At 42.2% G+C, this 16905-nt stretch overlaps 1 protein-coding gene across 2 annotated transcripts in view; it reads right to left on the bottom strand.

Annotated features, from left to right (window-relative positions):
* The window catches only part of LOC120492267 (uncharacterized), a 70662-nt gene that overhangs the window by 13710 nt on the left and 40047 nt on the right, over nt 1-16905 (bottom strand). For both annotated transcript variants that reach the window (XM_089128870.1, XM_089128871.1), the window contains exons 7-8: nt 6758-6931; nt 2502-2663 (exon numbers count right to left, since the gene is read on the bottom strand). In XM_089128870.1, coding sequence (XP_088984996.1) covers nt 2502-2663; nt 6758-6931 — 336 coding nt within the window. The remainder of the gene's footprint in view (nt 1-2501; nt 2664-6757; nt 6932-16905) is intronic.

Below are 16905 nucleotides of genomic sequence, written 5' to 3' on the forward strand. Positions count from 1 at the left end.
CTGTAAAATTAAACGAATAAATGGGCCCAATAATATGAATAAAAATTATATAAACAAAAATAGACATAAAAGTTTTAAAAGTAAATTAACTATTGGCCAGAATTTTGATAACTTTTGCCCAACTCACATGATAAAAATGTAAATGGGTTAATAACCATTGTACACACAAACTGCTGTAAAATTAAACGAATAAATGGCCCTAATAATATAACGAAAATAAAAACATGAACAAAAATGTAAAAAAAAAAAAATATATATATATGCCTACATAAATGTTTAAAAGTAGGCTAAGTAATTATTAGGCCAGATTTTGATAAGCCTAACTGATTTTTGCGCAGCGCGCACTATTAAAATTTAAATTGGCTTAGGCCTATATAATCTGCACACACACAAAAAAAATTGTAAAATTAAACGAATCAATGGGCCTAATTATATAAACAAAAATCATCTACATCAACATCAATGTGTTAAATTAAATACATTTTGGTAAATGAACTATTAGGCCACCAGATGCCTATATCTACCTGAACTTTTGTGCAGAAAGCACGTGGATGACAATTTAAATTGTCTCAAACTTAAAAAAAAAAAGAAAAAAAAAAGCTTTCCTTTTCTACAGTTCTTTTGAGTTCACCTTCAAGAACACAAGTGTGGACAATGTCTGAGGCTTCAGACACATGCGGTGGTGTCTTGAAAGCAGGCCAGCAGCGGAGAAAACCCTCTCTGCGCTCGCGGACTCGCTTGGGGATGCTGAATACAATGCAAGCAACTTTAGTCAGACGGGGAAAAGACGTGGAGTTTTCTTGTGAGCGGAGCGGGGAATAGGGTGACGCTCCGTCCTTTTAAAAATGCCGCTCTGCGCTCTGTCCAAGATCTGCTCCCGCTCACATGCTCTGCTGCGAATGTAAGTTATGCCAAGTTCAGACTGCACGATTTTCAAGTAGTTTCCTGCGAAGTCCTCATATGCGATTTCAACGAAATCTATCCAGAGTGGACCAAGCTCGCCAAGATAGCCTGTGTAATCCCTGTCTCGAGTGTTCCTGTAGAGAGAGGGTTCTCACTGCAGAATTGGATCAAGTCGAAGCAGCGAAGTCGCCTTGTAGAGAACAAGGTTACGTGGCTTATGCGCATTGCAAGTTGTGGAGAGACACTGCGAAGTTTTGATTTTAAGTCGGCAGCTGCACATTTCAGCACTGCAAAACAGCGTAAAAAGTAGCCTAAAATTACGCGAGACAGTGTTATAGGCCTAGTCATTTGTTTGTTCCAATTAATTTGACAAGGAGTCATTTCACGGTGGCCAATTTAAATGTTAGGCCTACCAGCTAAATGAGACGCTACTGAGAGTGTATAGTTCGCTTGAGTAAAAACTACTATTCAGATATTGTATGTGGGGAAGGGGGATTGGTTTGTTAAACTAATGTGAAACCAAAAACAATTGGCGTTGATTGACACCAATCGGATGTTCATGTTTTCATGGTTTCCGTCTATTTGAAAGTTATGCTAATAAACATGTTGCATTCTATAGCTACGGCCTGATTATGTCATTTTTTAAGTAACATAGCCTGCCTCCAGTTTTCCTCAACTTGACTAATTAAGAGGCGATATTTGACCGGCATATCATCAAAATGTCCGTTAAACTAAACCTCTGCCGGTCACTTTGACCGGCACCATTTTTTCTAGCGGAAACTCTGAGCCCTACGTATGATTTTCTTTTTGTTTAACCAAATATCAATAAACAGCCTACTTTAAACTTTTTCATCCTACTTTAATTGAAAAAAAAAATAGAATAAAATGAACTAAAATTTTGTTTTAATATTTATATAATTTAATATAATAATAAATGTTGTATAATTACATTTTTAAAAGATATTAGACATTTCCTGATTCTTTTTTTGACAATCTCTCGCGATAGCAAAACCGTTTGAGATATTCAATATCCGTTCACAATTTAGCATCTTTAATGTATTTTCATCAAGTTGAAAAAGTTTGGCATGAATAACATAAACTACTTAAGAGGAGTGAGAAAAAATTTAAAGGCTGGTTTTGCAAAACATCCACATTCAGATCAAAATTGCCGACTTCCTGTTGGGCTGGCTTAAAGTTGTTTGGCCTGATGAGATCTATATGTGTACCGAGTTTCATATTATTACATGTGTTTGATTTATGGACCAAGTTAATTTAATTAATAAATTAATTATATAAAACTATTGTCAATGCACTACAATTAAACTGGTTATATGCCATTATTAAAAAAATATTTTTTAAACTTATTTAAAAAATACAAGGCTTAAGACATTTCTTTTCTTTTTAATGCAGGCCAAACCACACAGCAGTGAAATGGTTAATCTAGCCCCCCCCCATTCTCTTCCAATGTGTGAATGAGCACGAGCAGTAATTTTCTTTTTTAACTCTCCTTTTGTGGTCCAAAACAGAAAGAAGGGCTAATATCGTTAGAAAAACACCAGGTTGAGTAAATGATGAATTAATTTTCATGATCAACATACTTGAGTGTGTCCAGATGTGTGAGTGTATCAGAGAGCAGCTTCACTCCTGAATCTCCTGGGTGATTGTAGCTCAGGTCCAGCTCTCTCAGGTGTGAAGGGTTTGAACTCAGAGCTGATGCCAGATCAGCACAACCTTCTTCTGTCACCATACAGCCAGATAATCTACAACAACAGTAAATGTTCATGTTAGTGTGCTTCATTTTTACAAATGTTTCAGATATTTTTTTCTAAAATTTGTGATACGTTGACAGGGATGCAGGATATGGGGAAACGTGTTACAGGACTATAAATACAACAAAACTGCAAAGAGAAGATAGCCAATATCCTTGCTCCACTTGATATGACGGTGAAAGATAGTGTGAGAAATCTTGGCATTATAGTCGACTCATCACTTAGCTTTGACAAACAGATAAACTCTGTTGTAAAGAGCAGTTTCTATCAGCTTAGAGTGATTTCTAAGATAAAACCCCCTCTCACTTTTAAAGATCTGGAGGTCGTTGTCCATGCTTTCATCACATCAAGACTAGATTATTGCAACTCTCTTTATGCAGGGATCTGCCAACGTCAACTGTGCCATCTTCAGCTGCTGCAAAACGCTGCAGCCAGGCTTTTAACTGGCACTAAAAAAAGGGACCACATTACCCCAGTACTACGTGGTCTTCATTGGCTACCAGTTCAATATAGGATTGAGTACAAGATTTTATTGATGGTTTTTAAAGCTTTGCATAATATGTCCCCAGACTACATTGTCGACCTCCTAGGAGTGTATAAATCAGGCAGGACATAAAGATCAAATCAACTTTTGCTGACAGTCCCTTACTCCAAAAAGAAGACAAAGGGTGACCGTGCCTTCTCAGTTGCGGCCCCCAAGCTATGGAATAATCTCCCCGCTCATATCCGGCAAGCTCAAACAATATAAATTTTTAAAGGGGACATATAATGCAAAATCCACTTTTTTAGCCCTTAAATGCATTTTATTGTATATTTGGATATATTGTTTATAAGTACAGAAAAGATGAAATTATTCTCTTCAGGTGCTTCCTTTATATCTTTATATTCTGTTTTGGTCATATTTTTCAACCTGTTCAGATTTTTCTGTTCTCTATGACGTTTTTTGAACTATAACTTCACCGTATTTGCAGCGGAACTGCCAAATAAGGACATTGACTACCGGTCCACCACTTCGAGCAATCCGCCATTATTATTTCTCGCTCCGATTTTGTAGTCCGAGCTCAATGATGCAGAAGTTACGAGAGGGCAAGTTAAAATGTTCGGTTTTTGGATTTAGTGACCTGAAGCACTTCAAGGATCCCCACTTCAACAACCTCCGCCAGTATAAAGAAGGGTTTGCCGATTGACTTCGTCTGAATGAGAGGTAAATTCCTTCTATCTTTGGAGACGACGAACAGAGCATTTCGATAAGCTGTAAATATCGTTAATAAAAATAAAGCACTTTACTTTCTTAAAACACATGGTGGTCATGGTTTAGCAGTACCTTTGTCTTTCTTTGTTTCTGTTTTGAAGTAACGTTACACATCTGCAGTATTATTGTTCTTGAGTTTCATCAATGGTCATTTAGCTGCTTTTCTGATGCTTTTCTAAACGTATCATATTGTCAATACAGATTGTTTGTGGTAAGATTAGACTGTAGTCATTTATCTTGTCAGTGTGCTTGTTTTAACAGGAGAAATAGTCGACTTTCACTAATAACACAAAACAGTTAACTCGCATACCAATACATCCATATGAAGAAGTTGTTCTGCAGGTTCATTGTCGTCTTTATCAACTCGCTCGTTCTGGCTCGAATATGTAAGGCTTGATGGCCAAGTCTTCTGTTGTTGACATTTTATTAACGTGTGAATAAAAATGTTCTTTGAAGGTATCGTATATAATCGTATATCTCTAATCAAACTACAATAATGGTCGAACGTGGGGAGTTGAACCGACCGTGAACTCATCGACCTGGAGAGCGGGCGGGTTATGACGCATTTCCTTTTTATTTAAAGGGGCCGCTTTGAAACGGGTCGCTTACAGACGCACATCAGAAAAGGGGTAGAAAAGGGGCTTATGGAGCTATAATAATGAGGAATACAGACCCAAGCATTGCAGTTATGTTTTATATAGACCACAACGATATGATCTATATGTAAAAATTAATGATTTAAAGCCACAATATGTATTTTTTCTGCATTAAAAATAGCAAAAATAACTGTATCTATGTTATATATTTCTGTTAGATATGTACTTACATTATCCCGACAGTTTCCACCAAATTTCAAATACGGAGAAATTTATAGTTTAATTCGAAGACACGGGACGTTTCTTTATTTCCGTTTCGTCGCCCGTGTATGGCGTCATATAACCTTTGACTCCTCTATTTTCTCTAACTTCCTTGCGGAACCCGGCGAAACCGCCAAACACAAAGGGGAAAACTGGACTACCGCCAATAAAGCAAAGAAAATGACGAAGAAAAAAAAGTAGTACGTATTTTTATGTGTGTAAATCACGTGCCCACTCACGAGCGCTCACTCTTAACAGACACACTGTCCCCGGTGCTGCTCGCGCATAAAGCGCTCCCCGTTCACAGTAACCGGGTCGTCTCATTCAAATCAGCCAACTGTTGCTGTTAGCGAGCCGCGCACATTGAATACTCTTATGAGTCAGGCTGCGAATGTACGTGCCCGCTTCAGCTCTCTCATGCTTACTAAATAAACGCCTCACCTCCGGCGCCGCGCACTCACTACATTCCCTTTAGCCTTTAGCACATAGTGGATGAATAACGCAAACCCAGTCAAACGTTTGACTGCAGTATCTTATGTGCTTTATAATCCGGTGCGCTCTATATATGAAAAATGTTCTAAAATAGGTCATTCATTGAAGTAGCGTAATATTAATATTTATATTCGTCTGTATAATAGTTATGGACCACGATTACGCTTTGCCTGCACGTTATGCTGCTACAGCCAGCTCATTAGCTAAAGCTCAAACGTACCTGAAAAATATGACCCGAGAAGGGTTTGGGACAGGAGAAGCATGACACAGGTAAACGTTGGGGTTGCATTTAAAGCTTCTTGACAAGCTAAATCTACAGAGAGATGCCGTATATCCGTATATTTTGTGAAACGATGATGTCATGTCATGAGCTGAACTGGTTGTCATTGACAGCGACAACAACTCCCGTGAGCCCACGCTCTTTCCCGACGTCATCAAAGTACGTCTTTTGTTATTATTTTAAACGAGTGACCCCTGGTGGCCAAAAATCACATACTGTACGTTTAAAAGCATGATATGTACCCTTTAAGTCCAATTTAAAAACATATCTTTTTAACCTAGCCTTTAGTTAGTGTATTGTTACAGTGTACATATAAAACTTAATCATTTTCAGTTTTTATTATTTTAAATCCTTTCTACACTGTCCTCACTATATTTTTATATGTGGAGTATGTCTAAGAGTGTATGGTCTACTTTCACACATGCTTTTATAGATGAATGTTTTACTGTTTTGAAGTTAACTGTGAAGCACTTTGGGCAGGGAACGTTGCTATTAAATGTGCTATATAAATAAATAAAAGTTGAAGTTTTTGGGGTGTACTAGAATATGCTTTCATAATTAATTGTTTTTAAAAAAAGCATTTTTGCCCCCATATTTTACATTATTACCCGAACGTGCCGTTTATTGATAATATTAATATATCTCTTACCTTAGTCAAAAATAATAATAATAATAATAAAAGAAAAAAAATAATACTGATAAGAAGAACATTAAAAGACGTTGTCACATTGTCAGTTTGTTTTGATATCTGTTCTTGTCTGGGTTTGGATAAACTGTGAATTAGTTCTCTTCTATCTTTCTCCGCCCCCTGCCTTTTTGTTTCTATGGTTTCTGATTTGATTTGAGTTTCAGTTCAGCTTTGCATCGTTAATTAGTCTCATTAGTTTCACTGTTTTCTGTCTATTTAAGCCTTGTGTGTCTTTCTGTTCTTTGTCAGTTCTACATTGCCTTGAGTTGGTTTTTCTGTTCTTGTTCTTGAGATTATTTAGTGAGTTTGAGTTTGTTTTTGAATAAAGCTGCTGCACTTAGATCCTGTTTCATCTCTGCTGCAACCACTGTGTAACATACATAACATACATTCTGAAGAAACCCCGGGACACTTGTTTTGTTAAAGTGGAATACTTAATTTGTTTAATTAAAAATTCTAGACAGGGAACTATACTTGAATATTAACATATTGAATGAATATATGTATAGGTCAAACCTCAGTATGTTGAGTTGACAGTTTGGACTCTTCAGTCCCGTACAGAGCAGCTTCACTCCTGAATCCTGCAGGTCATTGTAACTCAGGTCCAGCTCTCTCAGGGGGGAGTTTGATGATTGTAGAGCTGAAGCCACAATTTCACAGCGCTGATCAGTGAGATTACAGCCTGTAAATCTGCAAAAGGAGAACTAATAGTATTAATTTAGTTGAAAATATATGTACAGTACAATTTGTACTATTTGTACAGTATTTAGCTTGTGAATACAAAGCCATAAATTACTAATTAAATTTATTCTTAGAAATTATGCTTATATAAGGCTATGTAACATAGGCAAAACAATCTTATCACTGTTTTTGTTTTTTGGCTGAATGGCGTTATACTATATGTAAGCAATAAGGTACGATAGGCTGTGCTGTATCCTGTGCAGCACACATTTATGTAAGCAATAAGGTACGAGAGGCTGTGCTGTACTCCGCTTCGCGTCGTGCCTAACAACGCCCTTCAGCCGTTACTTATTCACGATACAGCACTTGCCTCGAGTACCTTATTGCTTTTATAAAACGGTTGCCACACAATATTGAAGTAAAAAAAATGTATTAGTGCAACTTTCATATAGTTAAATCAATAAAAACATTCCTTCCGCTAGAAAAATATAGTCCCTGACTGTGAACAACAACGTTCCAATGTGTAATATGCAGGAAAGCTCAAATAAAAACAAACCATTCTCAAACTTTGTCTCATTCTTTTTATTTTTTTACAACACAAAATTTGTGAAATTTCCTCACACAAATATAGGCATAGCTTATCTCTCAGCAAAATACAAAAAAACCCCCCCAAAAAACAAGGGCATATTTTGATCGATAACAGTTAGGTCTTTAATCTAGTTATTAATTTAGTTGCTAAATGCTTCCTAACAAGAGATACTTTATTTATTGTTGTTTATTTAAATTTATTTGAACATCTCCGTTTATTGTGCATGCATTTATATTTGTCTCATTTCAATCGGCTCCACTGTGATATTTTAGTTGGGGCTCAGCGCTGTCAGTGGTGTTTTCTGTTGCAGCAAGAATGTCACAGACATAATTTAAAAAGGCTAAAATGTTTCGTTTTATACTAGGTAAATTTCGTTAATAAATCGAAGTAAATTTCGATTTAGGTGGCATGACGATGGATAAGTGCAGGCATGTGATCGGCTAAGGACAAAAAAGCAGGAAAATATACCTATATTTTTTTACTCTCGCTTTTTTGTTTTTGTTTTTGAGTAAATGTTCAATCAAAGTCAAATATAGTCTTCACTATATAAATTATACATTGATTATTATTAAAGCTACTATTAAAGTTCTCAGTCAAGAGCAGTGAGTGATTTCATCTGTGTTTTGTTGTTTAATTAACATTAAATAGATAGTTCTCCCAAAAATTGTAATTGTCATAATTTACTCTCTCAAGTTGTTTTAAACCTGAATAAGTTTCTTTCTTCTGTTTAAGTTATTTGGAAGAATGTGGGTAACCAAACAGTTGATGTACCCCAGTGATTTCCATAGTAAATTTTTCCCTATGGAAGTCAATGGGGACCAGCAACTGTCTGGTCACCCACATTCTTCAAAATATCTTCTTTTTTGTTCAGCACAAGAAATAAATTAAAACAGGTTTGGAACAACATTACAGTGAATAAATAATGACATAATGTTTATTTTGGGGTCAACTATCCATTTAAGAACAAGCAGCTGCATTTTTATTATTAGGGCTACTGTCACTTTAAGACCTGTACGTCTAATATACACGGAGCATTTTACAAGCAGATTTCTCTCAATTTTCTCGGTTTGCTTTGAGTTTAGACATAACCAAATGTTCTTATGTAAACCTTGTGTGTATTTGAGAGTATTAGCGAAACAATACTCGAAAGATAACTTAGTGCAGCAACCAGGCGCTGTTAGACAAGCTTTTAGTGCATGTGCACGTCGGGTGTTCGCGATCAGAACAGCGCATCAGCAGTGAATGACATGTTTAACCGGCAAGGCTTTAAAGCACATGCAAATTAACTTTTGTGAACTCGCTGAACTGATGTAGCCGTTCCTCTGCGAGTATTTGTCGCGTTGTACACTAATGCTGTTGAGACGGAGGTCAGGACTGCAACTGACAGAATGCACGATATAGCTGCTACATATTTCTACAAAAGCAGTCAGCAGCTTGCTTGGAGCAAGGATCATAGCGCAAATTTGAAATATATCGATATATCGCCCAGCCCTGTTGACCTAACTGTGATGTTGTCAACTGACAACGATACCAGCGCGAGAGCGACTGAGATACGAAATTGAGCAGGTGAACAAGCTGAACCAATTAGACATTCTCTGACTGAACGCAAATACGTCCTTGTTGATGCTTTGAAAGGAACTTTCTGTACGCACGTCAGCCAGTTATGGGTTATGTCCTCATATTCTCTCCTTTTCACTCCGGCTGCCGACACCCGTCCCCCTGTTTGTTTGTTTTTTTTTACAGATCTGCATGATTCACGTAGGTCACATTTTCAGGTCGGAAAATCCGGAATTCCGGATTAATCCGGAAAAATCACATCCCTGATAAGTGACAATTTGGAGAGACTTCTACAAATACCAACCGTCATGCTGAAGTGCTGAAATGTAAATTTGATACATTCGCGAAGACTCGTAATGAAAAAAATGCCGTGCAGCAAACCCAATGGCCAGTGAAATGCTTCGGTGACTGGTGACAGGTTTGGGATTAAACGCATCGGACAGTTTTATGGTGCTGAAATCTTTAGTAGAAATCGGTGTGTGATGCTCCGTTTTATCACGACCCTCTCTTCTCATTGTCTTTACGACTCCAACGAAAACATTATTGGATGAGGTGAATTCGCTGTCTCTTATCAGACACCAGGACAAACTCGGTGGATCATTCAGGAATCTGTTCAGACCCGCACGTAACGCTACATAGCTGATCCCATATTTTTCTCGGAGCTTCTGACAGTTCCGTAGAAGTCACGGACGTGCGTTAAGTTCCGTCTTGGTGATTTGTTTAAAATCAATGCTGCAACCCTTTTCACTACACTAGTCACCGAAGCATTTCACTGCCCATTGGGTTTGCTGCACGGTATTTTTTTCATTAACTGTTACGTATTTACGAGTCTTCTCGAATGTGTCAATGTTCCATTTCAGCACTTCAGCATGACGTTTCGTATTTGTAGAAATCTCTCCAAATTGTTCCTCAAACCACTTATCCATCGTCATGCCACCTAGTAAATCGAAATTTATTTTAAACATTTTAGCCTTTTTAATTCTTAAGTTTTTTTCTATGTTTAGCCTATGTTGATATGGTTGCTAAGGGTGTTGCTAAGGGCGCAGTGATAAATAGAACCATTGGGTGAAGCGGCCATAGCCGTGTTTTATCGTGAATAAAGCACAGCTATTGACCAATCATAATCAAGGATTGGAACTAACCGTTTTATAAATATATATTAACGGCGTTAACCCAAACTCAGTTTAACGGCGTTAATTTTTTTATCGCGCGATTAACGGTCTTTTTGAACTAGCAAACTTTGTAGTTTTTTCACATGTTTTTGCAACAGGACGCGGCATGCGGCATGCGTCCTGATCCATTTCGGCGTCTCACGCTCGTCATCCTCTCAAAGCCGGCTCACAAGCCCAAACGTGTGTTTGCGGCGTGCCTGTTGTTTTGTTTCCAGTCTAGCTAGATCCGCTTGTGCTTTGCTCGACGAAGCAACAAAACGTCCTCGCGCGGCGCAAGCCATTGCAATGAATGGGTTTCAGAACGCAGCGTGAGGACGTTTTGTGCTGCACACACTCGTTTCGGCTTGCGAGCCGGCCAAATAGTAACGTTACGTTTTGAGTGGATGACGAGCGCGAGACGCCGAAATGGATGTCCTAAGATTCTGAATGGAAAGTTTTGAGTGGTTTTAAAAAGTTGCCAAATTGTCCCATTGACAAAAGTGATCTGTGTGTTTTGTCATTGTGAACTGAGCTATCATCATCGCAGCACGTCCAGTCTGAAATACCACTTGATGATGGCCAAGCAAACACAGACACACACACAGATGATGTGAATTCTCCACCCCCTCGTCAATATCAGGACCTCGTCAGTATTTCTTTCACCCTTTTATTGATAGACAGTGTTCCATTGTGTGAGAGATTATTTATATATGTTAGTGTGAAATTGAACACTATTCCAATGTTATTTTCAATAATAATAAAAAAAATATATTTGCACTAAACAAGCCAATCCACTTTTCCATGTTGATAAGCATTAAAATGAGAAAAAAATAATGTAACAAAAAGAAATCAAGTCATTTAGAATAGATAAAAATGTGCGATTAATCGCGAGTTAACTATGACATTAATGCGATTAATCGCGATTAAATATTTTAATCGTTTGACAGCACTAATATATATATGTATGTATATTAGGGGTGTAACGGTACACAAAAATCACGGTTCAGTACGTACCTCGGTTTTAAAGTCACGGTTCGGTATGGTAAAAATATTTTTAAATATGTTTGAGTTTTCCTACAACTTGAAACTTTCTGGTTTATAAATGGGAGTCATCTTTGAAGGATGAACAAATAATTTTGGTCATTACATTAAAAATAACATTTAAATATATATTTATTTATATAATATTTGAGTTTTGAAGTGCTGGAAAAAGATGTGTGAAGTACTTGAAAGCATTTCACTATTCCAGCCAAACTGGTTACAGTTAGTGTTACTATATTAAATCCATGGTGAATGTTGCTGGTGTCACAGTCTGCGTCTGCACCATCCTGTCTGCGTCTCCTGCACTACACTTCCCATGATCCTCTCGTCTGCACACCTGAACTCACTCCCTCATCAGCCTCCCGTTCAGCGTCCTGTTTCATCTGTTTCACCTGTTTGCACCTCATTATGTCTGATTCATCTATCTATTTAGTTCCCTCAGTTTTACTCTGTCTTTGTCGGTCGTTGTCTATTGGTGTTAGCCCGTGCGGCGCCTTTGTTCCTGTCTGCCTGCCTGTTTATATATATATATATATATATATATATATATATATATATTAAAAACCCTTGTTCTACCCGATACTCCGGTCTCCTCGTTCCTCTGCCAGAGCCACACCGTGACAGTACGACCGACCGCAAAAGAAAAGGAGATGGACCTCGTTGCTGCAGTCAGTCTGCTCTGCTTAGAGCAGGGGAACCGCTCACTCGAGGACCACTTGGCAGATTTCCTCTCCCTCGTCCCAGCCACATCTTTCCCAGACGACAGCCTCTGCAGCTTCCTATATGCTGGCCTCAACACCGCCACCAGAGAGCTGTTGTCCGGGGAGGGTCCTCTGTGGAACTTCGCTGCCTATGTGGAGTGGGTGCTGGTGTCATGTGGATCTTCTTTCACCGTTGACGACGGCACCAGCCCCACTCCAACGCCCGAGATCTCCTCATCGCTGGTTCCGTCCAGCCCCGTCCAGCCAGCGCCTGAGACCGTCCAGCCAGCGCCTGAGACCGTCCAGCCTGCCCCAGAGACCGTCCAGCCAGTGCCAGAGACCGTCCAGCCAGCGCCAGAGACCGTCCAGCCAGCCCCAGAGACCGTCCAGCCAGCCCCAGAGACCGTCCAGCCAGCCCCAGAGACCGTCCAGCCAGCGCCAGAGACCGTCCAGCCCGCACCAGAGACCGTCCAGCCAGCGCCAGAGACCGTCCAGCCAGCGCCAGAGACCGTCCAGCCAGCGCCCGAGACCGTCCAGCCAGCGCCCGAGACCGTCCAGCCCGAGCCCGAGCCCGTCCAGCCCGAGCCCGAGACCGTCCAGCCCGAGCCCGTCCAGCCCGAGCCCGAGACCGTCCAGCCCGAGCCCGAGACCGTCCAGCCAGAGCCCGAGACCGTCCAGCCAGAGCCCGAGACCAGGATCCCACCCAGCCTCCCTCTCCCACCTCCTCCCGTCACGCAGCCGTCAGCCCTTCAGTCTGGTTACAGTTAGTGTTACTATATTAAATCCATGGTGAATGTTGCTGGTGTCACAGTCTGCGTCTGCACCATCCTGTCTGCGTCTCCTGCACTACACTTCCCATGATCCTCTCGTCTGCACACCTGAACTCACTCCCTCATCAGCCTCCCGTTCAGCGTCCTGTTTCATCTGTTTCACCTGTTTGCACCTCATTATGTCTGATTCATCTATGTATTTAGTTCCCTCAGTTTTACTCTGTCTTTGTCGGTCGTTGTCTATTGGTGTTAGCCCGTGTGGCGCCTTTGTTCCTGTCTGCCTGCCTGTTTATATATATATATATATATATATATATATATTAAAAACCCTTGTTCTCCCCGATACTCCGGTCTCCTCGTTCCTCTGCCAGAGCCACACCGTGACAGTACGACCGACCGCAAAAGAAAAGGAGATGGACCTCGTTGCTGCAGTCAGTCTGCTCTGCTTAGAGCAGGGGAACCGCTCACTCGAGGACCACTTGGCGGATTTCCTCTCCCTCGTCCCAGCCACATCTTTCCCAGACGACAGCCTCTGCAGCTTCCTATATGCTGGCCTCAACACCGCCACCAGAGAGCTGTTGTCCGGGGAGGGTCCTCTGTGGAACTTCGCTGCCTATGTGGAGTGGGTGCTGGTGTCATGTGGATCTTCTTTCACCGTTGACGACGGCACCAGCCCCACTCCAACGCCCGAGATCTCCTCATCGCTGGTTCCGTCCAGCCCCGTCCAGCCAGCGCCTGAGACCGTCCAGCCAGCGCCTGAGACCGTCCAGCCTGCCCCAGAGACCGTTCAGCCAGCCCCAGAGACCGTCCAGCCAGCCCCAGAGACCGTCCAGCCAGCGCCAGAGACCGTCCAGCCCGAGCCCGAGCCCGTCCAGCCCGAGCCCGAGACCGTCCAGCCCGAGCCCGTCCAGCCCGAGCCCGAGACCGTCCAGCCCGAGCCCGAGACCGTCCAGCCAGAGCCCGAGACCGTCCAGCCAGAGCCCGAGACCAGGATCCCACCCAGCCTCCCTCTCCCACCTCCTCCCGTCACGCAGCCGTCAGCCCTTCAGTCTGCCAGCTCCCCTGACCCAGCCTGGTCGTGGGATCCCCGGTTTTCGCCTCCCGCCTCCTCCTCCTGGACACTTCCTCGGCCCCTTGTCCCATCTGCTCCCCCGTGGCTCTTACCTCCCTCAGCTCCTCCATGGCCCCTCAGTCCACCACCTCGGCCAGGCTCCTTCGACCCTCCGGATTCCCTTCGCTCCCTCGTCATCCTCCCTTCACCTTTGGACTTCCTTCCCTTGGCTCCGCCCCGTCATGTCACCCCCCCGGTTCTGTCGGACTCCTCACTCCCTCCAGTCACCCGTCAGTCCTCACTCCCTCTGGCCTCACCGTGTCCCTCTGTGCCCCTGTCATCACTTTGGTCACCTGAGCCTGCGGGGTCACCATGTTCCCTCAGTCCCTCATCAGCACCACACGTCGTCAGTCCCTCAGCTTCACCTTGGTCTCCTCTCCCATCTGCTCCGCCCCTGTCAGTCGGCCCCCTGGTGTCGTCAGCCCCTTTTCCATCGGCTCCACCAGGGGTCCTCCCTCCATCGGCTCCGCCCTGGTCTCACCCTCAGCCTGCTCCGCCCTGGTCTCGCCCTCAGCCTGCTCCGCCCTGGCCACGCCCTCAGCCTGCTCCACCCTGGTCTCGCCCTCACCCTGCTCCGCCCTGGTCTCGCCCTCAGCCTGCTCCGCCCTGGTCTCGCCCTCAGCCTGCTCCGCCCTGGCCACGCCCTCAGCCTGCTCCGCCCTGGCCACGCCCTCAGCCTGCTCCGCCCTGGCCACGCCCCACCCAGCCCTCAGATCGTCCCCCCTCCTTCCCCTGTTCTGCGGCGTGAGGTCACGCCTCCCGGGAGGGGGGAGTTCTGTCACAGTCTGCGTCTGCACCATCCTGTCTGCGTCTCCTGCACTACACTTCCCATGATCCTCTCGTCTGCACACCTGAACTCACTCCCTCATCAGCCTCCCGTTCAGCGTCCTGTTTCATCTGTTTCACCTGTTTGCACCTCATTATGTCTGATTCATCTATGTATTTAGTTCCCTCAGTTTTACTCTGTCTTTGTCGGTCGTTGTCTATTGGTGTTAGCCCGTTTGGCGCCTTTGTTCCTGTCTGCCTGCCTGTTTATATATATATATATATATATATATATATATATTAAAAACCCTTGTTCTACCCGATACTCCGGTCTCCTCGTTCCTCTGCCAGAGCCACACCGTGACAGCTGGTCTGTGGACGTAAAGTATTACTAGTTCATTCACAGCACAATGTTTCTCCTGGTTTCCACGGTTAGTAACGGAGAAATGTGAATGCTTCTCTCACTAGATCTCGCAGGGATGTTATTACTTCAGTGGCGAATTCAAATGCTTTCTTTACTGTATCTCTTAGAGCTGTGTACAATGTCGCTTGATCGAGATCGGCTAGCCCTGCACAGATGTTACAGGTCCAAACTGATAAATGATCCGTAAACCACATAATGAGTAGTGCAGTTTCGTTCCGATTTCATTACGCTTGCCATTAGATGTTGCGCAACATTGTGGTGGCCACGCCAGCGCAAATTTTGTCAGCAGAAAAAATGGTCCATGGAATCGTTCGGTTTGTATGCGTACCGAACCGGAAGCCTCGAACCGAACCGGTTCAATACAAATACATGTACAGTTACACCCATAATATATGTATATATTAGGGGTGGGCCGTTATCGGCGTTAACGTGCTGCGTTAACGTGAGACTCTTGTCGGGCGAAAAAAAAAATATCGCCGTTAATCTATTCTCACAGTTGAGTTGGGAGCTGACCATACCACGCAAGCTATGATGACTTTCACTTTGATATTTTAGCGCAGATGTAGTCGAATTGCACTGTAAGGGTAATTTAAAACCAATATATTGAAACGTCTGTTTATCCAGACATTAGGAAAATATCAGGGATGCATTTTATATTTAATATGAGGGAAATACACATCCGTAAAAGGGGTCGCACACCGAACGAGAAGCGCAGCGCCGCGCCACGTCTAGGGGGCTGTTTACACCTGGCCACTTCATGCGTTTTATCAAAACGATTCAATTTACACCTGGTCACATACATGTGTTTTTGCAAAACGGATATAAATCTGATCTTCAATTCCCCCACGCTGTATGCAGATTTATGAAGTGCACGTCACCGAAAGCAACGATAGCTTATGAGCTGCATTTTGATCATCGGCTAATTTCAAAATCAGCAAAGAGTGCAATAAGAGAGAGAGCGGCAACCTGGTAAGATCATGTAGTTTCTTTACTTTTAATGAAGATGGTAACGTTAGTGTTAAGTGTCAGCGACTTACTTTCACTTTGATTTGCGATAGATTGTGGCACGCTGGCTTGATAGGCGCTCAGCTGCTCATCTGAGGTGATGCGCGTCGCAGTAGCGCCGTCATATCTGACTAAAATAACATGACATATGGCCTATAACACGCTCACACGTTTTTGGCATTTTTGGGAGTAGTAACATTTACATATGTGGTTTCAACAACCAGATGCATTTACACATGTCCAGTTTCGTCTGGAATGTGGCCCAGAATACCTTCTGATGTGGTTTGAGTGATCGGAGTTTCGGAGGGCATTTACACCTGGTCTTTTCAAGATCGGATACAGAAAACGTATGAAGTGATTTCAGAGCATCCGTTAACTGAATTAATTGAGAATCTCACCTGAAAATCCAATAACATCAGCAATTGTCATTCAAGCAGCTGATTTCTGTATTAGACTATGCATTATATGCATTCATCAGATATTTCATCCCTCTCTATTTATTTGTATTGTAAGAAAAAGAGCTTCCCGGACACTACAAAATAATTAATTTCGTGTTACATAGAAGAAAAGTAGATCAAATGGTTTTAGAATTGCACAAGAAAACCTAATATAAACATTCCAGTGTTATATATGAACAATAATATGAATAATTCCAGTGTTAAATCTCGTAATATAATATGAACATTCCAGTCTTAAATCTTGTATAAAACATATTTAGGCCTAATTACAAACTACCTGCGAGGTTATTTATTTGGGTATAGCACACGCCTTTGGTAGAATTCAAATGAGCCATTTTAATCTAGATTAATCTAGATTAATTTCAAAATTAATATAGATTAATATAGATTAAAAAAATTAATCTATGCCCT

Source organism: Pimephales promelas, chromosome 3 (assembly GCF_988280905.1).
Source record: "Pimephales promelas chromosome 3, fPimPro1.hap1.1, whole genome shotgun sequence".
Classification (NCBI taxonomy): domain Eukaryota; kingdom Metazoa; phylum Chordata; class Actinopteri; order Cypriniformes; family Leuciscidae; genus Pimephales; species Pimephales promelas.